At 43.1% G+C, this 26,977-nt stretch overlaps 1 protein-coding gene across 6 annotated transcripts in view; it reads left to right on the plus strand.

Annotated features, from left to right (window-relative positions):
• Nucleotides 1-26,977, plus strand: part of tenm2 (teneurin transmembrane protein 2) — a 282,223-nt gene that overhangs the window by 200,468 nt on the left and 54,778 nt on the right. For all 6 annotated transcript variants that reach the window (XM_023328525.1, XM_023328527.1, XM_023328526.1 and 3 more), the window contains 2 exons: nucleotides 2,662-2,893; nucleotides 15,281-15,519. In XM_023328525.1, coding sequence (XP_023184293.1) covers nucleotides 2,662-2,893; nucleotides 15,281-15,519 — 471 coding nt within the window. The remainder of the gene's footprint in view (nucleotides 1-2,661; nucleotides 2,894-15,280; nucleotides 15,520-26,977) is intronic.

The raw sequence follows: 26,977 nt of genomic DNA on the forward strand, positions 1-26,977 counted from the left end.
AAAATACTCGAACAGGAGTAAAACATATTTGGTAAAACGTCTACTCGAGTACAGAGTACCTGATGAAAACATCAATCATTCAACATTTAAAGACTACATCGCCAGATGAACCAAATTTTGGTATTTTAATAACTCGTACAAAAAGCATAATTACAAAATGACGAAAGAAAAAAAACCCATTCCAAATCAATTTATTTCAAAATAAAACTAACAAAAACCGCAGGTGTGTCTGTTGAATTTTTCGTTAAAACATTTAGAGTAACCAGAAATGATTATTCAAGTAAAAAAATACTCCATAATGAAATTGAGTAAAAGTAAAGTTCTTTTTCCTAAACGTTTCTCAGTAAATACTCAACTCTGTATCGGTGAAAAATAAATGTGCTTTGCTTTATAACTGAGCTTGAGGCGCTGTGTTGTGTTAATCTAGCTAAAAAAAACCCTCAAAATTTAAACAAAATGTTATGGGAAAAAATGTGAAAAATTTAAAAGAGGTGTGGATACTTTTCTCAATCCCATTTAAATCTCAAGTTTATTTCCTCGGTGGGACTGAACACTCATGGGGGTTTGCAAAGACGCCGCCCTTTCTGCCTCTTTGAAAGCCTCGCGAAATCCAAGCAGAAGGGCGTTCGGGAGAATGCAACACATCCGCACGTCTCTCTTCCTCTCACACAGCGTTCCTTTTCGTGTCTAATTCCAGAGGAGATGAGAAATGGAGGGCAAGTGTGATCTCGCAGGTTGACGAAGCAGCCGCTTCGGTTGTCTTCGCCGCACATGTATGTCGGCATATGCGCGCTTACTCGGATCTGTGATCAGTACAAGAGAGGCAATGTGCAAACAAACAGTCATTGTGATGTATTCCACGTTTAGAAGTGCAAGAAGATGATGAAAGTGCAACATGTAGAGTTGCTGAAAGACAAAGAAAACTGTGTTGCGGAGCCAGGATTGAACGCCAGCTGCAACATCAATAACTCTGTGTGTTTTTTCCAATAATGTAACATTTCTGTTCAGACAGCAGTGAAGTAAAAGCATGGACACTTTGTTATGACACTTTTTTCTTTCTTTTCTTTTTGGTTTCCCTCCACCCCTCCTCCCTTTCGCTCAGGCGGTGCCGTGACAGAGTATGTTTCGCAGGCTCATTTCTAAGTCTGTCTGTTTGCTGTCAACAAGTTTGTGCAAACTGTAGCGGGTCGCATTTCCTCGAGCGTGGTAGGAAAGTCGAGCCTGAGCAGAGGAAGGAAAATCTTTGGGAATTTTTGTGCAAATTTTCATGAGGTGAACATCCAGCAGGAGACTTTTGATTTGTTTTCCATTTCAGTCTGGAAATGTGTGGAGAAAGTTTGGAATTAGACATTTGTCTGTTTACATTTCTAGATGAATGTGGATGAAGAGGATTGTTTTTAATATATATTTTAAAAAATATGTATATCCAGATTTTATTTTCTATATAATTCTATTTCGAAGTTCTCTGTTAGTTCTACATCCATCCATCAATCCATCGTTTGATGGATCCCTCTGTCCATCCATCTATCCATGCATTCATACATCCAATCATCCATCTGTCCAACCGTCTGTCCATCCATCTATCATCCATCCATCCTCCTAATATTTCCTTCCTTCCTTTAAAGTCAGTACTTTCCCATGTTACACATCTACAGACTAACGGCCGAGAAAATATAAACAAATTTTGTGTTTATACTTTAAGAAACGACCCAGAGTGAAGATTTCTGGCGTGAAACATCAGAACTTCGATATCAGGCGCGTAGGAACCCTGTGCTGGAGTTGCTCTCTTTAGGGGCCTTTTTAATGGCGTACATTTTAAGCTAATTCAGGCCAGCTGTGCTCCGAGTCCGAGCGCATAAACAAAACGCTCGCTAGAGCCTGTGAAGTGAGGCAATTGTGTCGGGCTGCCTCTTATACTGTATAGTATGTGGTTTATTGATTTTCCTGAGCAAACCACACACACACAATGGAGATGGGCACAAACCTCCCCAAGCCCCCGCCCCGCCCCGCCCCGCCGCCGCTTTAGCGAGAGGGAAAAGGGAGAAAGGTGATGTGTGAATGGGTGTTCTTGTCTGAGTCATGCCGGTTTGTTTTTCAGCTCCCTCACTCAACAGTCCATTAGCTCATTGTTGGAGGGGGCCGCTATTGGATTCAAGCTGACATGTTCCCTCAAGTCTGAGAGCAAGAGATGAGGGCGCATGCAGCGCTGAGTGCTCTAATATTGTTCACACACACTCACACGCACGCGTCCGCTAAGATGTGACAAAGAAACGCCGGGCAGGAAAAGAGGGGATAAAAGGAAAAGGGGGGAGGAAGAGTTGATGGGGGGATAAAAAAAAAGAATGGAGTATCGAAACTGTGAAAGGAAATAGGAGGAGATCAAGTTCTCACGTGTCTTTGTTGCTACAATCGTCTGTCGGCGTGAGTTAGCGATTGTTTTGACAATATGACACCTTGTCTGAATGATTGTTGAAAAATACTTCATAATTGGGTGTTAATTTGCCCGAGAGTTTTATATTTCACCTACATGAATGAACGCCTGTAGAATAACAGGTCAGCTGTAATTTTGCACGTGTCCAGTTTGGAGAATATAATCTCTCTGGATTTCATTCAGAATCCTGGTAACATTTTTTATTTATATATTTTTTTTCTGCCTTCCAGGGGCCTCCAACCACCACAGTCAGTCCACGCTGCAGCCTCCACTGCCGCCTCCACACAACCACCACAACCTGTCCCACCAGTCTGCAAACAGCCTGAACAGAAACACCCTGAGGGGGGGACGGAACCCCATTCACGCCCCGGCTCCGGGCACCGGAGATGGACCCACCACCCCGGAGTCGGTCCAGCTACAGGACAGCTGGGTGCTCAACAGCAACGTCCCGTTGGAAACCAGGTCGGAAGATCAATGTGTATTATTTTATTCTTCTGTTTTTTTGGGGGGGTTTTTGCAGCCGACAGGGCAAAGTTTGCTAAAAACAGTCAGTATATCAGGGGAATCAACCCTGTCTGGCTGTTGATCAGATGAATTTCAGCTTATTTTTTTACTTAAATGCCAACTGATCAGTCAGAAACTCAAAGATCTGATCATTTACTAGTCAGTGAAAGCACCATATCGGTAATTTTTTTGTTTTACCAAAAGCAATTTTTTTTTAGCCTAAATTAAATTTTGGCAATAAAAAGAGGGAGATTTTATTTGGCAAAAAAATTACACAAGCCAATTATTTTAGGAGGGTGACGATATGTAACCACTGCTACCCCACACCGACATCAACACTCTTCAGTGTGGATGCTGCCACTGAGTGAAAGAAAAAAGTTTGTAATTTTAGCAAACGTTAGCCTAGAGGAGGTGTTTACAAATGAAACCACAGTAAATGCAGAAATGTAAAAAGAAAACTTTCTCTACAAGTTTAGAGACGCCTACGGTTCACTGAGGCTGTGAAAGAACGAGAGAGAGTGAGACTTAAAGTAGAGAACGTAAAGGCTGATTTCACAGCATCTGCTTCGTCACACACATGCTGTGGTGCCTCCTCTGCTTCTCGTGGAAATAATTAAAGACCACTGACACTGGGAAGACAAGGAAAAAACTACGTTTTTTTTATCTATTTTTATATATTCTTGTAGTTTGCAAAGGGAAATCGCAATCAGAAGATTTACAAAACTGGTTGTCTGAAAGCACTCCCCAAGCCCCCCAACAAAAATTGATTAGTGCATCTTTATTAATACATAAGGGTGAAATGAGAATTGAATTGTTTGAGCTGCCCTTTGACTTTGACAGTTTTAATGAGGACTGCATGTTATGAAACAAAAACATTGATGCCTCTACCGACTGCATTTTAGGTTCTCAGTAGGAAAAAAGGAAACAAAATAAAAAGTGTAAGAATGCAGCAACTGACCGTCAGCCAATAATGAAGGTCGGAGCTGACACCTGACACCTTCTATCAATCACAGACAAAAATGTGTTTTTCCTTTTCACCTTTTTTGTAATGAGTCTGGACCACATTTTATCATCCTTAGTTCAAGATCTGAACTACTTAGACTCATCAAACCTAAGCTGAATAAACCTACTATTTATTAGGACCACTTTAGAATTAAACAAACATTAAAAGCAGCAATATACAGTACAGACAAAACTGGACAAAAATATTTTGACATTACAGAGTCTTCAAAGCATAAGTTGTGATTTATCAGTCCACTCCTTTTCTTTGTCAAAAGAGGGAAATCCTACTTTTCTCAAAATGTAACTAAAACTAATCTGGACTTTTGAGCTGGATGTGTGGCTCCACTCCTGGTATTAAGTTGTGACAAACTGAAGGTTAAAGACATTTTAGCTCAACAAGTACATTCTGCTTTATAATTCTTCATCCAAACTTAACAAAATGCTGCCAAAGAACACTTAAAAACCTCTATGTGGTTCTAGCAGACACTGCTGAGGGTTAAAGATAAGAGCTACTGTAACTCTAATTGGCAACAAGACGGCCTCATAGCAACACTGTCTCCTCCGAACCCTTCTGAACTAGCTCTCTAAGTGCAAGCTAACTTTTTTCTTTTTTTGGGGGGGGGGGCCTTAAAATGAGTTTGCAGTTTGCACCACGCAAACGGGTTTATTGAACAGGTGAATTTGTATTCTGCAACGTCTTGGAGAAAGCGTTTAAAATCCAGCAGAGCCCGTGTGATAAAAAATTGAAAGGTGTGACGCAATTAAGATGAAAGCTCTTCTTTGAACTTTCCAGTCAATATTAATTTCTAACTATGCAAAGCAGGGAGCTGCAGACTCCGTGTCAGCTGCGGTACAAATCCATACCATTTAAAACACACCAGACAACACCAGGCTGCAAAGTTATCACAAAACTCTGAGAGCAAAGTTATTCAGAACGTGGCCCAAGCTTTGGAACGGATGGACTGCGGTAATATGGCAGTTCCTGACAACGGTGCTGCTCTTAAGGAAAGTAATGTGCTTGAATTTTGTCACATGTTGTCATATTGCAACTGCCAGTGTTAATGTAATGTCTGCAATAAAACAACAAAAAGAAGTGCAGATGTACTTAGCAAAAAAAATAAGTGCAGTCAATTCAGAAACCTTTTAGTACATAAAGCCTGTGTTCATTTAATCCCAGTATCTTTTTAAAGTAACCGGCCGAGCAAGGACAGAGCTAACCGGCAAAGACACTCAAAGTAACTCTGTAGGAGCTGCAGAGATCCACAGCTCAGGTGGGAGAATTTGTGGACATGGCAACTTTAAAATTGTGCGCTAAGCAAATTTGAATGAGGTTGAGGATTAACAACTAACTACTTGGCCCTCATGATTCTAGAGGGCCACAAAAATATCACTTGAATTTAAGAAATATGCAGTGAAAGCTATAATACTTTAACAGTTTGTTAGTTTCATCAAAATCTTCTGCCACAATCGGCTCCCTGGGGATACATCGAAGTGAAAATGAGTCTGACGCCCATGGTCCATCACATGCAATTATTTCGAAAATAAGCATTTTTTGTCGTAGCATGACAAAATGCTGTGCATAAACGTGAATAAGTAAACGGGTGTGAGAACCATCACAAGTGGCTGCAGCACCGATGATATGAACTCGGGGGTCAGGAGGGAAACCAGAAGGCCTGGCTCTCCTTTCTAACACCCCACAGGGAAATTTCTAAATGATTATTTACCCAATTTTGTTCACAGAGGAACCTCTCGTACGCAACCCCCCGGATCACAAAAGGAAGTGACTCCTGAGTGTGTCGCTCGGAAGCACTCTCTACCCCGTCACAAAGCCTGACACAAAAAGCTACGCATATCAAAGCCATTATGCATGCTACCTGGAGTGAGCTGGCAGGAAATACAAACCATTTTCACACACGCTACACGTGTGCCTTTGCCAGTGTACAAAGAACACTTACTGGGCAAACAGAGCATTCATGCGGGGTATTACTATTCATGAGGCACGCAGTTCGAGGGACGCTGCCGTCCTCCCTGCTAGCATGCTCGCCGCCCGCCTCTTAACGTTTTTGCTCTGCAAGCTGCATAGCTGTGTTTCTCCTGCTGGGCACTGGAGCTTCCAGCTCTGATGGGTCCAGATAAGCTCCCCCGAGTGCTGGCCCCTTGCAGTATTTATGAGGCCCGGCCATGTTTAATTCAGCCACACTGATATCTGGCCAAAGCTCAGCCAGTGCTGAAGCAGTGTGTTGTTATGCTTGATCGGCAAAGAGGCACGGTGTCGGAACAAGAACACCTTTTAGGAAAGAAAAAACGATTCTCACAGTTGCTTATCAGGACCCGCGTTGCCGTGGGGACGCGCAAATCATTCGGAGACTTTTTCTGTCTTTTTTTTCTCTTTCTTTTTTTTACTTATTTTATTTAACCGGGTATGTTGATGGAAAATAAATTCTCATTTTCAACAACAACCTGTTCAGAAAGCGTTAAAATATGATACAACAGAATATCATACATCATAGAAAAAAATAAAAGTACAACCATATTCATACTGGCCAAATGTATTATAATCCACATATGAACAGTTTCCAAGAACAGCTGCATTAATCGGACGCTGTGGTTTTAACTGGGATGTGAACGTACTGATCTCTAGCCATTTTTTGCAAGTCGTTCCAATCATTTGGTGCCGCAAAATGAAACGAGGACCGGCCTCAGGATGTAGGAACTCTTAGGTCCATCAGAGTGATGAGTTTATAAAAACATAAAATGGGAGTATCGTTGGAAATACTGATAAGAGGGCAAAGGTATGGAGGGGTTTTGCCATTGATAGTTTTATAGATTAATTTGTACCAGTTTATTAATCTGCGTGAATGGAGTGATGGCAGGGTTTTACAAGTGAGTATAGATGTCAATGGTGCGCATTAAAACGGATAGCAGTTACAAAAATGTATTACAGAGTGACTGATGACATCTAGCTAATGGAGTAGAGTTTTAGATACAGATTTGTATATCACCATGTGGGAGGGTGCGTGGTGACGGGCGGGATCTTGCGAGGAGTTCCAGTTTTATCTGTCATTTCTGCTGTCAGGAATAGTTCAGTGGCCTCTGCTGAAACAAAACTGAAGTATGAATTACTTTTTTTTATTTATTTTTTGTCTTTCCGAGGGTGTACACAATTGCCCACTTCACAGTGGCCGTGCTCCCTCAGAGGCAGTGTTTGTCCATGCTCAGGTGGCGGCGTTGGGCTTGGCTCGGAGCCTGCCGCTGTGAATGGAGCCCAGAGCTCCGCCCTCCGGCCTGGATCGAGCCCCGGCCGCTCGGTGGTCCTGGCTGCGACGGAGGACGAGAAGGGAATGTCTGGAGCTGCTGGAGCTTGTGATTGGGTCGGAGCCAGCAACGCAGAGCCAAAAAGTCACAGCAACCCTGCGCTGGCAGTAGGCGTCCTCCATCTCATTACAACCGGCAGCTATAGGAAATGATGAGCAACCTGCTCGCGTGAGGGAGCCACTGCCATGTGATTCAGTGCGTTTGTGTTTACTGTGTGATTACATCCAAGCATGTGTGCTCCCGGCGATTGAGACTGGCCCCCCTGTCGTGATCATATGTAAATCCTGGCATTTGATGTCCACTCGTTGTGGTGAAAGCGTGCGTGCGTGTGTGTGGGTGTGTGTATGTGCGTGCGGCCTGACCCAATACTTTGACAGCCCTGAGAGGATGAAGATTGATCACCTAAGAGCACTCTAGGGCTCGGATGACTGGCAGAGTCGGAGAGAGATAGAAATTGACGATCGGGGGAGCGGGAAGATAGCAGAGAAATATAAGTCGGCGGAGAAGTGGGGGTAGAAAGAAAGGGTTTACGGTAGAGGAGGGAGAGATAAAGAGGGGGAGAGAGAGGCAAAGAAATTGAGAGAAGTGGTGATTGAAGGAGATTGTTTTGGGGAGTGTGTGTGAGAGAAGATAGAAAGGCCGAGGAGGGAGATTGGGAACCGAGGAACATGGATACATTTACCAGTGTGAGATAAATGACTATAGATGGCTCCCGCTATCGAGGGTGTGTGTACATGTGTGTTTGTAAGGCAGAGCGAGAAAAAGAGGAGAAGAGCGCATTTTTCTATGTGAGGGCGAGTGCACATGTGTATACATGTGTTGCAGCATTTTGTGAGAAAGCACCTGATTTCCAATTGGTCCCTTGGAGCCTTTTTGCCTCGCTGATGCCAGGTTCAATCTCTCTCTGTGATCTCAGGACGTTCCCCAGCACCCCCACCCCACTGCCCACTCCACTGTGGGCCACAGTCTAAGGGAGAAATAAGCTCCCCGAGAAGGCTGCAGCATCTCAATTTATCTGGAGAGAACGGCGGAGGATGGGGTTAGGGAGGGTGGGTTACTTTCAAATGCATTACTGAGGCGACAGGGAGAAGATCCAACCTGTGGGAAAGGATCGAGAAAAGATTTATTCTCAGCTGTGCAGCCGCTCCTGTAATGTGCAACCATTACTCCTTAACGTTATGCAACGCTTATTAACAGTATGACCTTGCATTCTCTTAACGTTTGCTTTAAAATTAATATTCGGCTTTTCTTCTCCGCTCCTCTAATAATCAAAAAAAATGTTTTCCTCCAACTGCATTCTCTTTTAAAGGTTTTTGTTTTTCTAGCTTAATGCCAAAAGCGAATCTGTTTATGCTTGAGACCATAACCAGTGCAGCAGCAGTACGGATTTGTATCTACACTGAAAAACACTTGTTTATATTTATCATGAACATATTTTCAAAAGTGAAAGCAAATTACCACCATTTTACATGAGCTCTTAAATAGCCAAACTGACCAGACTAACTAACTAACTAACTAACTAACTAACTAACATTTTGAAGTCTATTCTCTGAGCTGGGACTGGGATGATGTGCTCTATCTTTCTGGTTTTAGTGAGAACTCAAACAGGTTGACCAGTTGAAGATAAAGATAAACGTATGGATGTTCAGAAATTAAAAAAAAAAAATTCCCAGTGAAATAGCCTTTTAGCTAAGCTCCAAGCAGACACTGTTCAGCACTGAAAGTGACAAATGGTTGTCTCAGCTTATACATCATTTAAATCTGCTCTGCCATGGTTTGGGCAATTAAAGCACTTTTTACAATAGAGCCACATTCATTCAGACGTTTGAGCCACAGTTGTTCGTTGCTTTTGTATAACTGAAAGTTACCTTCATATCTTTGAGAGAAAACAAAGGGCATTTCAATATTAGGAAGCAGTAACCACAGCGTTGTTTCTTGCTCTCTTGTCCAACAGCTGGTCAGCCGGAGGTCGGCTTCTGAGAAAGGTGCGTTTCTTTTCCCAGACAGTTGCTGTTTTGATCCCCAGTTTTCCCAGTCCACACGCTGAGGGTCGCGACGCCGGCACTGAGCGAGTTGACGTCCGCACTGCCTCCCAACTACCAAATGCAGCAGAGAGACAGATGTGAAATTTATTCAAATGTTGGCCATACATAGCTGTAGATTTACATTCCATGAGTCAGAGTCTGATGTTAACAGCAGATTAATCACAAAAGGTCAGTGATTTAATCATCTGTCGAGGATGAGCAGTTTCATGACACATTCTGGATTAAGTCATGCATTTAATCATCATGTGTCACGCATTAATTAACCGCCTTTTAGTTTATGGCACAGGGGTAGACATGCCTTGTTTTGTTTTTTTCTTCTTTTAAAGCAAGCAACTTATGCTGGTCCAGACCCAATAAACTACAAGTTATGCAACAAAGTTTCAAGAGAGATTGAACCTGCTAATCTATTCTTAATAGTCTGGCCATTGGCCAGTTGTTGGGTTTATGGAGTGAGTTATTGGAAACCTGATCAAATGAAATTGATAGTTGCTTTTCACAGTTTTATTTTTTTATGCATCCGTGATCTCCTTTTCCAAAATTGGGCTGCAGAGGTAATAGGTCCAGTAGGGGAACACAGAAATCTTCCTCGTCAGCTCTCTCTAGTGTATCCTGTGCAGCCCCTGCAGTGACCTGAAGGGATTTATACTCCCTCCAGCATGTATTTGGTCCACCCTGTGGTCTTCCTCCAGTGGGACTTGCCTGGCAAACCTTCGAAGGATCCAGGAGGCATCCCGAACAGAACCAAATCTACTGATTTTTTTTTTTTTTAAGCAGAGATGCAGCAGAGATCTTGTCTCTGAATCCAGCTGACCTGCGAGAAGGACATTTCAGCTGCTGATCTGCAAGATGCCTTTCTTTGTGTTATGATCCATGTCTTATGACCACTGGGGGAGAGCATAGATTGATGGGCAAAACGAGAGCTTAGCTCTTTAGCTCAGCTGTTTTAAACCAGAACAGTACCCGCATTCTTGCAGAAGAGGCCTCGGGTTATCTATTCATCTCCTGACCGATCGTTTGTGAACGTGACATCAAGATAATTAAAATTCTCCACAGTAGAACTGTATGGTGGGATTTGCCTTTTTCCGGTCGGGCTTTTAGGGCCTCGGAGGAGTTGACTCTGGTCCCACTCGCTTCGCAATCGTCTCCGATCTGCTCAAGTGCATGCTGAAGTTCATGCCCTGAAGATGCAAGCATTACTACATCAACTGCAAAAAGCAAAAATAAATTAATTTAAATTAAATAAGACCCTGTCATTCCCAAACCCAACGCCCTGCTCTGCACTACCAAAGGACTTCATCCGAAGTTCCAAAATCGACTCACATTTTGCGTAGACCAAAATTTTTTCCCGTCACCCGAATGAACTAGCTCTGTTCAAAGTGTCTTCTGATTGGTCAGAAGGTTTTTGCCGTGCGCTCAGACAGAATTGTCAATATTTCTCTTCATCCAATCCGCTGCCTCTCTACGGTTTTTGTATCTAGACGAGACATGAATACCTTTTGAGGAACTCAACTGACGAAACTGAGGAATTATTTGTACAATTCTTCACTAAATAGCTGTTATACTAACAAGACTTGCAAATGGTCAGTAACTCCTGATGGAAATTGTAACATTGAATGAAGTACGTCAGGGCTTTCAGTCTGGAGACCCAATCCATGACGGGCAGCACGTTTTGGCTTTTGTCTGTCGTCAATAGCATCATCTGAATAAACATCCCTCATACAGTTTTCACCTTCCGCTTGTTTTTTTTTTTTTTTCTTTGTATCTTTTGTTGTTTTTCCTCTCTCTCGTTTTTTTTTGTAATTACAGAAGGTAACAGTTGTCAGCGGTTTCCTCCACCATATTCCCCTCCCAGAGAGCTTTGTGTTTAATTCTCAGATCCGAGTGTTTTCATGGCCACTCCCTTAACAAGTCGACCTCCCTTAATTGTTCTCTACATCTGACATGTGTTGATGCGTCTCAGGCTGCCATCCTCGTATTAGCCAGAGCTGAGAAAATGAACCGTGTTTCCGTGGCTGTGTAAAAGCGCGCGTGTGTGTGTGTGTGTGTGTGTGTGTTCGCTCAGGGGGAATGCCAGCTTTGACTTGCCGCTAATTACCCAGCATGCTCTCTGTTCTGTGGTTAATTGTCCAGGTCCTCGTTTTCTCTCGATGGGACGTAGCGTTGGGGGGGGGGGGGGACGCGTGGGGCTGAGAAAAAAAAACACGTCCTGTCTTCTTCTTCTCTGCCCGTCTTCCAGTGCGTAGCCTTCCATCTCCATCTTCCTTCCTTTATGTCACTTGTTGCTCAGAGGGGATGCAAATTAAACCTCCGGCTGCCGTAGCAGGACAAGCCGGCGGAAGAAAACTCGCACAAATTTGTGCCGCCCGTGCGTGGGTGCTTACCTCTAGATCTCAGCGTAAATGTTAGTCAGTGTGTGATTTAGGTTTTTGTTTGTTCGGAGTATTTGTGTGTCTAAAGAGTTAGACGCGAGGGGAGCCGGAGCTGGGAGGTAGGGGTCTCTGTCAGCTTTCTCTAATTATGTGTGGCATTTCCATACTGGACCACTGTCGAAAAAAATGTAATAAATAAATAAACAGATGCACAAAACACACACGGACGCATAAATACACAGCCCAGCCCTTGCCTAATGATACAGAGCTGTGATTGTTGGCTGCCTGCTATGATAGAACCCCTCCATTGCCGTCCGCAACATAAATCAATGTCAATTACCTCCCCAGAGCACATTAGACACTTTCCATTCCTGCTCATAATTAGTGCGGACCGTAGACATATTCCCATCCCACACAGGCTCGCCGAGCGCCGTCTGCACACAAACAACAAAGCCTTGGACTGAAACGATTTCGCTGGGCGAGTTCAAATGCATACCGGCACATCAAAAATCGCATGCATTGTGTCGCGCAGAATGCGAGCGGCTCGCCGGCTCGCTCGCCGCGCGTTAGGAGGATTGTAATTAATTAGCGCCGGCCTTGCCATCACAGAGTGCTTCAATGGCTGTGAAAATGAGTTCAAGCAGACACAAGCTGCTTGACCTTGGGGAAAGTGGGCGCGCGTTTTGTTGTGCGCACACCCCACGCGTATGTGCATCCTTGCGTTTGGCAGCATATATGAATTTTGCATGCATAATAAAAAAGGGTGAGGGGTGGGGTATTTTTAGACAATAACATCATATTTCCTTTACCTGCCGTCTCCCCGTGCTCCCCGTGCCTCCGTCTGTCGGGTGTGTTTTTGTTCCTCCTTTCTCCCCTTTTCTCTCATGCAACACACCTGACAGGTATGTCAGGTAACGGGGAAGGAGGGGAATCCGGGGGGACAGCAATCCAACAATCAGTGGTATAAAATGCAGAAAGAGTGGGAGAAGGAGGACCAGCACCAACAGACTGAATAATTGATAGAGAGAGTGGAGCAGTGCTCCCAAAACAAATCTTCATGCTCGGAGCCCATTACCTGTTTTTAGCAAAGAAAAAAAAAAGACGCACAGGCGCTCTGTTTTGTTAACAGCGGTGATTAAAGGCATCAAAATGATAGGGGGGAGCGGAGGGGCTCAAAGCAGAGATAAGCTCTGTTTCCCTGCTTCTCAAAGGACAGCCAATAGTCTGAATGCTAGTGACAGTGGGCTGCATTAGAAAAAGGACAGCCCTGACACACATTCAGGCAGACATGAGTCACAAGTCCTGGACTGGAGGCAGAGAAGAGTGACAAATCCAGTTGACGGAGAGGAAAAAGAGACTGGGAGCCCTCATAACTCATTCTAGTTATGAGAATCTCTTTACCAAGAGTGAGTCAAGAAGTTTAGGGTTTAGCTCTTCTGTTTGGAAATTCCCACAGAGCAAGTGAAGTAAGGTAGGGCTGTGAGAAAAAGAAACCATTTTTCTCTATTTTCTGCCACTCAAAGTAGAAATAGTGACACGTACAATAGCAGCAGAGGCCCAATCAAGGTATTTTTACATTGTTAACTCCATAATCTGAAACCAAAATTCAATTCCCAAATATTGATTTCCGAACTCTTGCCGAGATAAAACCTTAGTGTTGTTGTTTCTAAATGAATCTGAACTTGTTTTCTTTGCATCTTTCAAGGTCTGAAATCACTGCGTCGTTTTTGTTATTTTGACCGTTTTTCATTTTCTGCAAATAAATACTACATTTTTGCTCAGAATTTCGGATGTTGTTTAGTACTTTATAGAATAAAAGAACAAAGTTAATTTTACTCAAATATATACATATAGAGAGTAAAATAAGAAATCTGATCATTTTGAAGTGGACTCTTAATTTTTTTTTCCAGAGCTGTATATGTATATGTTGGGTTTTATCATTTGCATCGTCATTGAGCTTAGCTGCTTTATTTTAAAAAAAGATGGCTTTTCTATCATGTGCTTGGAAAAAATATATATCTACAGTTTATGGAAGGTGTTTTTTCTGATCCGGTCAATTTTGGTTGCCTCTAAAAATCTAAATGCTTTTCATTTTTTCCACTGATGCTTACAATGAAAGAGACCAAACTGGCTCCCATCCTTTCTCTCTGAAGAGTTTTGTTCTGTAAAGTACTAACGAATCTTGACCATGTATGTGTAATTTTTATGAATTCAGATTCAGATTTATTATTTCTTTAAAAAACAACAAAAAAACAACACAACCAAATAAAACCCTATTTTACAAACCAAAAATTTACCACAAAAGGAATAGACTGAAACCAAGACTTGTACTTCTTTCTCATAGACGCAGCAATTTACAAAAATGAAAGACATCTTTTGCCACATAAACACACATGCCATGGAATATTTGGATTTCCCACAGGATGAATAAACACATCAAGTCATCATTTTATTGAACATTATAGCTTTTTGTGTCAAGACGAGTATATATATATATATATTTTAGAAGCTAAAGAGGGCACCGAATAAAAACATGTTTACCCTTGGAGGCATGTACAAGTTTTAGGCGCGCCCAATAACGGAGATAATGCAGATACTCTGAAGTAAACCAAAAATGACTCATTAGCTCTGACAATATTGTTCTTTGCCTTTCAAGCAAGGAAACTCGACGCAGTGTTTTCCCCTTCACAGCCCTCATCCCCAAGGTCAGAGGAAACTCAGAGGGTTTGATGAAAAACGCATATTCTCACTTCCACACACGATCCCAAGGGGGACAAGCAAGACAAGACAACTTCCTCAAAACACTGTGAGGCAAAGTCCCTTTTTACTCCGTCTCTGAGGTAGGGAGGTGACCTTTCCTCCTGTGATATGTCACACTCACCTGAGGCCTCTGTTCTGTCGTACCACCTGAAGTCTGTGTGTGCGTGGAGGTGGGGATGGATGTGGGAGGGGGCCCACGGCCTCTCCACATGTGCGCTGCCGGGACGCGTTGCAAAAGATGACACAAAAAGGTTTCACCTGTGTTTTTGTCCTCCTTTCTTTTCACTGTCTCTTTACAAGATTTTAAATGTGGAATACCTCTAAAAGTGATCGCTGCTTTTTTTTAAAAGGTTAAATTATTTTTTTAAAAATGTATAAAACAGAGCAATAAGGTGATTAATTACAAGTGGGCTACAACACACTAACGCAATATAAGTATAGTTGTAGAAGTTTCAATGTGTGAGCATACGCACAAACAGTGAAAGTGGAGGATAGTAGATGATGTTGAGTGAAAGGATGGGGGCTCAGATCCCTCTCTGATGTTCTTTCTGAACTCTGACCCCTACCTGGACCACGAGGAAGAGAAGAAAGCGCTGCAGTCCTCATCCTGTCCAGCCATTAAGGGCAGAGACGGGACACATCATAAGTGAGGGCGAAGAGGAGAAAAACGAGGGCAAAAGAAACAAGGTTGTATCAAGTGGAGGTGAAAGCGAGAGCTTCACCAGAGACGCAGTTCAAGGATGTCCTCACAAATACGCTTGTCGGATTGAAAACAAAACTGAATGGAAACTCACACGTGAGTCTATTTCCACTTGTTAAATGTGTCACTGTCTTTCCCCTTGACGTCTCCGCAGGCACTTCTTGTTCAAGACGTCATCAGGGACCACCCCGCTCTTCAGTAGCTCCTCCCCCGGATACCCGCTGACGTCGGGGACGGTGTACTCTCCGCCGCCTCGCCTTCTGCCCAGGAACACCTTCTCTCGCTCAGCCTTCAAGCTGAAGAAGCCGTCCAAATACTGCAGCTGGAAATGCGCGGCAGTTACGGCGATCGCAGCCGCCGCCCTGCTGGCCATCTTACTGTCCTACTTCATTGGTGAGTGGCAACTTCAACACTCAACGTGTAAAATGAAATTTTACTGCGTTTTTATAGCAGTAGCCAAATCATACTTGCGTATTAAAATAGAAAATGTACTTTAGTTTGAGAACATTTATTCAATGACGAAAGCTATCTTGCATTTTGTAATAAGTGTTTTTAACAAATTCAGTGGTGCTACATAATTAGTGGCAAGAACCACTTTGTTCACCTTCCTTCTGCCAGTTGTACAGCATTTAGATTTGCATACTGTAGCTGAGTTTTCATTACAAATGTGCGCAACACGTTGTTGATATTCCTGTATGTCAAAAGAACACAATTTTGCAATTATCATGTTTCCATTAAATAGGAAACACAATTAAAATCACACGTGAATAAGTTTGTTCACGATAAGTCGTTAAAAAAACATGCCAATCAATCATCCTCCATTCGCTTCCTGTTGCCTTCTTTGTCTTTTCTGCCTGTAGTAACATGCGGTTGTTGATCACGTGACTCATGATGGGCGAAAAACAGTGTTTCCATTTTCACTTTTGCAAAGTACACTAATTTCTATACAACCGAAAGACCACTTCATCCTAGCGGCAAAATGTTTTAGCAGAAAATCTTGAGTTTTTACAAAATTGGCGCGTTTACATTAAGCAAATTTATTTCCGTGATTCCAATTTCCACAATTTTATGATCGGTGGAAACGCAGCTAGTGAGAGAGATGGCAACCCATCTTAGAACAGTCCATCTAGATCTTCTGGCACTGTGGGTCTTTATCGCCCTGAAAGGCCCAATAATGTCCCGTTTCAGTTTTTTGACTGTTTCCACCCGATATTAATGTGGAATGTCATCGTTTCATAAAAAGTCCATTATGCTATTCACTTTAACAAGGTTCTCTGAGCCTTTAAAGAAAGAAACTTTCCCACAGCATCACAGGTCCTTTACCATACTTCACAGTGGCTACAACATATTGTTTTTCATGACAAAATATGTCATATGTAATTACTAAAAAGCAAAGTTTTTGTCCCATCTGACCACAGCAACTATAGCAGAGTTCACCAAAACTTACGTATTCATGTTTGTGAATGTAGGACCAAAAATAAATCAATAAAAATTGTTTTCTGGCAAACCTCCCAGACAACCAGGTGGTGCGTGGATAACACAAAGCAGTTGTTATCAGGATCAGGTTATCCCGGTGTAGCACTTTTTTTCTTTCTTTTTTTTGCAGTTCGATGACAGTTGCGAATTTTGTCACCTCCCTCTCCATTCTGCTCACTCTGCGTGGTGGCAAGACAAACATGGGTCCGCTTCCGGCTTTGTTTGTCACCGTTCCAGTTTTTCAAAACTTTAGAACTTTTTGCTCCGACTGCAGATCTGAGCAAGTTTAGACGCGAAGCGACTTTCCTCGTGCCGTTCAGGACGTCTGCGTTGACTGGATGGCATGTTTTCTTGTCTTACCCATTTTGAAAAGCAGCTAACAGTAACTCAAGTTTGAGTCATGTGATATTTACAGTATTCATTTATTGTTTATTTTCTTTTAAACAAATATTTCTTAGCATGTTGATTTTTTTTTTCCTCTTGATAAACCACTAACTGGTCAACAGCCAAAGAATTGTCTGTGGGTTTTTTTCAACTATTTTAGGGCCATTTTGATGAGCTGGATCCAAAAATCACATTGGTTTTGCTCAATCAGGTCAACTTTCTGAGCAACGGATGCAACATGAGCATCAAAATGTGTCACTTGTTCTCCCATCTGGATCGGTTCCTTGAGAATCTGGGATCAATGAGTGAAGAGCAGGAGGAGAGACTCCATCAGGACAGAAAAGAGACGGAGACGTAATGTTCAGTTTTCATGTACTTATCCTTATCACTTAATTTACAGACATCCAAGTTTGTAACATTTAATTGTAACACGTTGTTAGAGAACTTTTTTTTTTCCTCCTAAAACCTTCTTTGAATGAGAAATATTAATGGAAATTAAAAAAATGTGATTTATCTGAATCAAATTAGAATGAAAACCTCACCTGATTGGGGATAAATGGGTGTCATTTTTAGGATTCAGTGGTGCAAAATAGTCCTAATTCAGTTGAAACAACTTCCAAAAAATATTCTTTTGTAACACAGTGTAAACTTAAAGAAAAAATTTGTTTAAAAAATGTGTGAGATTGCGCTGCGGCAATAAAACAATAAAAAAACGACTTTATTTTAAGGCTTTTTACACACCAGTTGTGTCAGTAGCCGGATGGTGCTGAATACAAATGACCAACATGCTGGAAAAGTGAAAGAATCCAGCCTCTGTCACACATGAACACCTCTTTTATTTCGAGTTCTTCGGTCCAGCTTGTGTTGTGCTAACCTACAATCCTTCAGCTTTTGCTTTTATCTTTTTTCCCCTCCCACGCCGGAATAAGAGAAGAAGAAGAAGAAAAAAATGTGTCAAGTTAACGGCCCGCTACAAACACCAAGCAGAGTCTGGGGCGTGTGAGCTTTTGTCGCTTTAGCTTTGTTGTGCCGCTCTGTCAAAATCGGCCTCAACAGATGCCCGGCCTCCTCTCAGTCCTGGTAAACAGCCACTGAGACAAACACACACGCACACGCTCACCCCCACACACACCGCAGAAATAACCAAGACTGTTTGTCTGAGCAGGTATCAGTCTAAGTGGGGATCCTAACAGACCCAGCAGGAACCTGGATGTTTTTCACTGATCTGAAGCCAGCGTGCGATACTTGAAGGAATGGCAGACACTCAGAGCGCATCAGGAAGAAAATCTGATGCCTGTCTACCGCTGGATCTGCAGGAAGAAAGAGAAAAGTATTGCTCCGTGTGTGTGTGTGTGTGTGTAGGTGGGAGTATGTGTGGGCATGGATTTATTTATTTTTTTGACCTCCTTCACTGGCCGAGAGAATGCAGACCTGTGCTGTTTATCCGTCGGTGTGAGAGACAGAGGGAGGGAGGCAAAAGAAGGAGGATTTGAAAATATGAGTACGTCTATATGTGTGTCTATTTTAGAATGTGCACGCGTGTGTGTGTGTGTGTGCGCGTCAGTAGGTGTGTGTGAAAGGAGGCAGATGTGACACCAAGCCCCTGATTGGCCTCTTACCCCAGAGACCAACGTCAACAGATGGGTGGATCATAGCAATCAGAGGCATCAGCAGAAAGAGAGAACCCCTCACTGACTCCACATTAATTATTAATATAATTTTACATTATTTATAGACAAACCTATAGCGTACCTTTTTGTACTCTACAATTTGCCTATCATAATGTAGCGCATCGCAAAAGTATTCATACCCCGGCACATTTTCACGTTTTTGTCATGCTTCGACCACTGAATTCAATATATTTCGTTTCTGATTTATGTGACGCTTGGTGCTGAAGTAGCCACAGTTGTATTCATGTCTGAGCTTTGACTAGGTCATCCACTCTTTTGTTGGCAATTTTAAAAATAATAAAGAAATGTCCAGTCCAAGACTTGATAGACTGCAAAACCAGAATGCTAATCCCAAATTAGATGCCTTATAGTCCTTGACTGTTTTATGAAAAATCTCTGCAGAGGGAGAAGTCATGCATGACAGGCCTTGCAAAACATTTCTCATTTATTTGCATGAATTACATACATATAGAGTGGCACCCAGTCCCACCCTCTCCTAAATGGGGGATTGGTGTACAGTCTAGTGGCTAATCAAATTGTTGTGTCTTTGGAGATTTGGTGCAGCGTCACATAGGAGAGTCACTTTCTATTGATTTCCTAGCATCAAAGTGTGTGAGCTGACCCCATGTGGACTGGAAGACCACGGGCGACAGCATGCGAACAGCATTACCATTTGGCTGTGGGGTGTGAAACAGGACGAGGTGTGTGAATACAACAAAGCAACGTTCTCTAATACTGCAGAGCCCAACCCCCACCCCCAAATAGAAAATGCATTAACGTTAGTTAAAGAAACATGACAAAATGTGGAAAAGTTTAAGAATAATGAGTACTGCAAGTTTGCACACACACACGCGCGCGTATATGCAGGGTTGCGCACAAACTTGTCCACTTTTGCGAGTGTTTGTGTGGCCCCTCGGAGTGCCCTTGAGAGCGGTGTGCCTCCTCCAAGGCAGATCAAGGCCCCTGGCCTGGGGCACGCACGCACACACACACCCCTACACACACATCCATCCCCTCCTGATCTCTGCCCGGTCACACTGCACTGGACAGACACGTACAGAGCCACACAACCGCCGCTGGGATGGTGAAGGAAACCCACAGATACCTAAGGCCAGAGGAATATTTCACTTCTCTGGAAGCGTACAGTATATTTGCTAATAATGACAAATGGTTTGTTTCATCAAAACACATAATTCTAATTATTAAACGTAGACTTAATTAGAGAACTAATATGGAGAGTGTCTGCTTCAAAGACTAATTGCAGCCTTTATTTTATTTTAATTTTTTTTTTTCTTTCGTAACATTGCATAAGGGTTTGTGTGCATGCCAGAGAAACCCTTTTAACAGCAGTGCCTGTCTGTCTTAATAATTAGTAGTATTAGCTTGTCAGCCAAGCCAAGAGATTACTTTATTATTAGGTGTATTTATAGCACAAACAAGACGGCTAACAGACTATCTAAATACAGTACACTGTTGCATTTTTAATAGGATCGAGCGCGTCCGATAGTTTCTGTGCATTCTCGCTCGCGTTATCTGCTGGAGATCTGTGCTTTACCAACAAACCTAATTGTCCACCTGGATACAACTCAGTAGGCAGAACAAGGCTGAAACAAGAAGGTTTTGTCTTATTTTGTTCATTTATTTATTTTTACTTTTGCTCTGTTGCTAACTGTAAGGTCCCCGTTCAACTGTAGGGAAATGTTTTGTCTGTGCCGAACAGAGCGGTAGCGGTGCTGCCAAGCCTGAAACCCTTGTGTTTACCTTGCTTTTTGTAGCGTTAATCGTGCAGCGAGTTCACTTCTCATAATGTGGAGTGGGGGGGACGGGAGGGGTTTCTATTTTTTATTTTTTATTTTTTGTCTTTGTGCCACGTTTGTGTACGATGCATGTGGGTGTGTGTGTGTGCGCGGGCCCAGGCGATCGCTGCTGGGATTTGCGCAGAGCACCCAGAGCCATGCAGCGTGAAGAGGACCCCTCTGAGGCATCCGCCCAGGAGCCCGCTCATAAATTACATCAGGACACATGTGCCTGAGCAGCACTTTCCTGTTTTGTGTGCGTGAAAGTGCGCACGATGCGCGTCAGTCCTTCTCCGCTGGAATTCGACGTAAACTGTGTGTGTGTGTGTGTGTGTGTGTGTGTGTGTGTGTGTGTGTGTGTGTGTGTGTGTGTGTGTGTGTGTGTGTGTGTGTGTGTGTGTGTGTGTGTGTGTGTGTGTGTGTGTTGGCGTGCGCGCGCGATGTTTCACATCACACTCACAGTCTGGATTTCTTTTCCTTCTTATTTTTCAAATCCACACCTTTTAAAAGTATTTGTACACCCTTTTAACTTTTTTTACATGTTGTCATGCAACAGCCGCAAACTTCAACGCGTTTCCTTGGGATTTTTCGTGATACGCCCACTAGTAGAAATAGTGTTTTTTTTGCAGATAAATATTAGAGTGCTGTGTGTTTCTGTTCATCTTCCCTCCTTCCTCTGATACTTCAAAATAAAATCCAGTCCAACCCATTACGTTCAGTAATCACAAACCTATCAAAACCTGGGAATCCATCAAAGCTCAGAAGATTAACGCAACACAAATGAGCAATAAAGTGATTTGGACAAAAGAAACTTTTTAATCTATCTGCAAATTGATTCTTAGGGGAGAAAATTCATGGTTTTGGTTAGTTTAGTTCATTTTGCACAAATGAAATGCAGATCAAAGATATTAATGAAAATAATAACGTGAGAAGAGGTCAAATCCCAATGGGCCTACATGAAGCCTCCACCTAAATAGTACAGAAAAAATATATAATACAATTGTTCATCAGGCGATCATAAATTTATGAGATAGAATCAAATAGAAAGAGTAAAGACACATCTACAAAGTACTAATTTAATATATAACAGTGGAAGAAGTGACCATCACAATTCTTTAAGTGCAGTTTTGCTTTTACAGAGGTCGAAGTCAAACAACTGACTTCAACCTGATCTGATAATTGACACAACTAAGAACCATGAAACACGGTGGTAGCCGCATCATGCTGTGGGGGTTCCTTCCCCCACCCCCAGCAAAACCCGGATGGAAAGCTCTAAACACCGGCCGACACGTAGGAAACGGATTCAGTTCTTTTAGGTTTGCTTCACAGTTATGCTCTACTGTAAATAATCTGTCCAAGAAGCTTCCCCAGACGCGCCGAGGGACTTTTCTGAAAGGTGTGCTTCAAGTGTACAGTCGACAACACTTCTTTGAGGCACAACCCTGCTGCCTCAGATGGAGCCATGGGATTGAGATAAACATACACACATACACTGCGAAGAGAGAGAGAGAAAGAACTCTGAGTCTGTTCGTTCCATCATTACAGCATTACAGAGAACTCGAGAGGACCTGCAGACGTACTTCTTCTTTTTTTCTCGCTCCAAACTCCAGTGGAGTGTGGCCTTCCTCTTTTACGTGTGAAGGAATGACTGAACGGATGGAGGGAGGAGGATAAACGAGAGCGCTTGTTCCTCATTCCCTCGGCGTCTTGTTTGCTCGCTCCGCGTGGAGGACCCCTGCCAAAAGGAGAGGTGGTTGCTAGGATACAGGTGAACGGTTGGAGACGGGTCCATCATTGTGAATGGCAACCCGGAGAATGTAAAGGAGGGAGATGAGAGGTAGAGAGGGATGAAACGCACACTGGAGGTCAGGGGTGAGCGTAAACATGGATAGGAAATGGAGGACAGATCACCCCGAGAGCCAGACGGGGAGAGGGTCGCGGGCTGATCCGCAGCTGTCTGCTCCCTGAGCCGTGAGGTCGCAAGATTCCTCAAGTGTTAGGGAGGTGTTGTTTGCACTGCAGACGGAAGAACAAGATGGTGGTGGTGATGATGATGATGAGAAGAAGGAGGACGCCTAGCATGAGTGACGGGACAGGCCAGGGTGTGGAGAGGAGAAACGGGGGGGGGGGGGGGGGGGGGGGAGGCAGACTGAGGAGAGATGAAGGAGAACGCGGCCTCCCCAGGGCTTCTGTCACCTGGAATAACTGTGGTGCTAATGTCTCCTAATTGATCACAGCCAGCAGAGAACAGGGGGACGGCGACGACGGCGGGATGAAAGGACGGAGGGAGACTGCAGAGGACGGACGGGCGGGGGCGGGGGGGGGGGAAGCAGTTACGTCAAAACAAGTTGAGAAGGATAAAAAAAAACAAAATAAAGGGGGGAGAAAGAATAGGAGTCTTGGAAGACGGAGTGTGTAAACAAAAAAAAAGGGGGAAAAAAAGGTGTGATAGATGACAGGCTTGTCAGGCTAGTTGCGTCCGGGTGGACTGTTTTCACATTCCCATACATATGCACACAATCACACGCACACACAGGTACAGGTGCGCCCTTGACTTCTATGAGTAAACTCCTGCTAGCGGGCGCCGGTGTCACCTTTTGCGGGAGTGTTTCAAATGAATGTGTGACTGGTGAATTTGTCCGGCTCCATGGCGTACCCCCAACATGGCACCGTCGACGCTGATGAATGAGAGGGCCCCGCGCACGTGCGCATTCACACCACGTATTTATTTATTTTATTTATTTTTTTAAAGGCTTCTCTCTCTCTGTCTCTCTTTCTCCCGCCTCCTCCGTGTGTTGATTAAACAGAGCCACACGCGCACAAACACTGTCATCGAGTGTGACCTTCACGCCTTGAAGCCGACCACTTCCCATCCATCACCGCCGTCTTGGTTGCTCCAGACTGATCACAATCGCTTACTTGCCCCGCCGCTCCTCCCGGCGAGAAGTGCCTCACTCGGGCGAGTTCCCATCACCGTTTCCTTCCCGTAATAACATGCTAATGGCTTTATCGTTCACAGCTGTGCAGTTAGCAAAGTAAATACATAATAATCAAATTCAGATCCGCAACTCAGAGGTCTCGCACACGCGTGCTGGGTTAAGCAGAGCAACTCAGTCAAGTGTAAGAAACGGGGAGAGAGAAGAAAAAAAGATTAAAGATGAACATTTCTATCCAAAATAATACATATATTACTAACTATTGTATTAAAAGTGCCTTTCAAAGTATTTTCAAAGCAAATGACTGAGTTTGTTTTGGTAGGCACAGTATGTATCGATATTAATGTCACAGTTATTATAGGTAGAGCCGTAAATAAAACCTTGACTCCTCTGGGTAGTTGAATTGGAAATATAGGCAGCATTGTGCAGTCTTACTATTAGCATAGCATATACTTGGCAATGGGACAGTAACGACCTGATCATAATTTTGTAATAATTTTAAGTGATTAGCTAAATTACATGTCATGTCCTAGTAGCACCAGCTTTTAATTAATTGTTAACAATGAAGGTACTTCTTTGATTGTAAAGAAAACTGATATTTAAGTAACGTTTTGCTACTAAATCACTGCATAAAAATGGCCGAGAAGCAACAACTTTTTGTTGGATATCAAAAACAGATGAATGGTTTGTTGCTAAAGTTGTAGCAAGCCAACAGTTGCAGTGGCAGCAAGGATTTTAACAGCAGTTGTTCATTTGGGAAAAGTGCCTGAGTTTTGTTCATATTATGCAATTACTAGTGTTATTGTTTACAGTTGCTGCTCACAATAAGCTATTTATCAACACCAAAATTGTAGTTTTTGCATAATGTGATGCCATTACTAAATTATATTATTACCCTTAGACAGCTGTTTATAATGAGCTATTAGTAGTGCAGTAGTCTACATACAGTCTTCTGTTAGCGTAATTTGGCAAGTTATTCCAAGTAAGTAACAGTTTGTTTTGAGATATTAGCAATACTTTAGATGTTTGACAGCAAAAGTGTAAAAATTGTTTAATCTCGTGTAATTTATTAGCAATGTTATTATATGTAATCAGTTGCAGAACCAGCTGGTTACAAGAAATAAAGAACAGAATAAAAATGCAGTTTTTGGGTCATTTTTAATCACATGCTGCCTATGCTGCATGTGAGAAGAAGATATAGTAATGTGATAATTGTCCGGTTAAAAAAAATGACACTAATATTTAGAAAATATAATGACCAAATTTATAACGTGTTTTTACACGTTCTAATATCAACGGGTTTTTAAAGAGAAATACTTAACCGTTTCAACTTTATCAAGAGTTTTATCAGTCACATAATTACTTTTGTAAAAGGATTTTAAGCTGATGTCGCCAAATAATTGAATTTCTCTCACTGCGGTAGTACCCTACTGTTGCATCTTATTAGAAGTCCAACTAAATAATATTTTCTTTCAGACATTTTTTTTTTATTAAATTTGTCAGCTTTTTAATTTATTTATTTTTTCCGTGAAGCAAACCTCTGTAGCTGATGATATTATATCCCTTTTTTAGACGTGTATAAAAGCAATAAACATTAAAGGAAAAGTGCAGCCACTTTGTTAAAGGCAAACTTTTTATACCGCCTTTTATTTGTATTATTATTATCCTCTCAAGGTTTCAGCCAAAAAGAAAAAAAAAACAAATCTCCGGAATATGTGTCCGCTAGCGGAGCTCTGTCGAGTCCGTGGCTCCTCTCCAAAGCCGGCTCCTTGACCCCTCCGTCCCCTCTCACGTCGCATGCGGCTTCCCTTCTGCTGATCCAAGGTGGAACAGTGAGAGGTCAGGATGTGTCGCTCATGCCAGCGTAGGTGTCCGTGTACATGTGCATCTTTGGCGTGTGCGGGCCACGTGTTTGGCTTCTTTTTTTCTTTTTTTTTTTTGGGAGGTGAAGGCACTGCTGGGGCATATGGCGGGACGCGGGGATCGGGGCATACGGATCTGGACGTGGAGAGTGTGTCGGCAGCAGCGGGGCCTGTCGCGCTGATAAAGGTTAGGATCGTACGGCGCGCTGCCAGTCCTGGAAAAAGGGGCAGGGCACGGCGCAAGGTGCTACACCATCTGCACCGCGAGGGATAAATGGGTCATCTGCTCTGGTCAGGGGATACAACGTAGGGTGCACAGTTGTTTTGGGTTCTAACATTCATCTCTTGACTTTTACTTTTTTAGATAAGTTTGCAGCTTTTTTATTTTTCCTTTGCTTTTGCGGTTCTTAAACCACCGTGCCTCAGCTTGCTTCATTCATTTATTTCCTAATTCACTTTTTCCATTTTCTACAGGTCTTATCTGGGCCCGATCGTTAGTCCAATTAGGCCCCCACGGTGCTCGACTTGTTCTGTGTTTAAAACAGAAGACGAATGAAGATTTTTTTTTTCTTCCCCACTTGCTTGTTCTCCGTCCCTTCCCTCAGTTTCTCTTCAGCTCCTCCGTCTCCTGGCCTTCCAAGACGCACTCTGTCTTTTCGTCCTCACTCATTCTCTGCCGCTTTCTGATGTGTGATAAGATAGCATAGTTCCTCATATCCTGTTTCTAATACAGATCGATGAGAGAGAGAGGACTGGAGGTGGGCTGGGATGAGGTGAGGCAGAGCGGCTTGATGTGGGGAGGGGGGGAGGGTCACGGAGCAGATATGTGAAAAGGAAATGAGGATTCAGAAAGGAGGACATCACTCAGATGCACATCTCTTTTCATTTAACCAATCACCCACAGACACACTCACACACGCATGCATGCATGCTTGCACGCATGTGGCTACAGCCGTGGTGGTGGGTCCTGTCAATATTTCAGCGCCGGTAAAGAAGCCATTTTTCAGCTGTGATTTACTAAGTTGCTTTCTTCTCATTTTGTGCAGGTAAGAGCTGCCAGCGACTCACATAACCTTTTGTGTTGCAGTCAATTACAGTTCAGTTGCATCAGCTGGGTGAGGAGGTCCCATCGGGCCTCGCAGCTTTGCGCGCTTGTTGTTAATACCGTGCAATTTGCGGGATGCATACGCTGATGCACACACACACACCCCCACACACACATGTATACGCTGGCAGACAGTTTGTCTCTCGGAGTCGATGTGACCCCCCAAGGGCAGCAGGCAGCCGTCAGCCGCCCCCGTCCTTTTGTCTGAGACTCTAACTGATCTCAGCAAGAGGAGCGTCTTCAGAGCTCAGTCGACAGTGAGGGCTGACTTATTTATAGGTTACATGAGTGGATTTCATGAGGTAAATTTTACGTAATATCCCAAAAGGCCTGACTGTTGACAACCTGGCCCAGCGTGTTGTTTTTTTTTCTCCTTTCCTTCCTCTGATATCGGCAGCGGGAGCCGCTGCTATTGGAGGGAAATTGATTTCTGCATGTCAGGTCTGGATAAGTATCGAAAGATGTTAATATTTACAAAGATCATTCCCAATCGCATCGTCTAAGGATTAGATTCATCGATACATCCATCTATCTGTCAATCAGTCTATCCAATCATCCGTCCATCCATCCAATCATCCATCGAATATCCATCCATCCATCCAGTCAGTCAACCCAATCATCC

This window comes from Xiphophorus maculatus, chromosome 23, assembly GCF_002775205.1.
Source record: "Xiphophorus maculatus strain JP 163 A chromosome 23, X_maculatus-5.0-male, whole genome shotgun sequence".
Taxonomy (NCBI): Eukaryota; Metazoa; Chordata; class Actinopteri; order Cyprinodontiformes; family Poeciliidae; genus Xiphophorus; species Xiphophorus maculatus.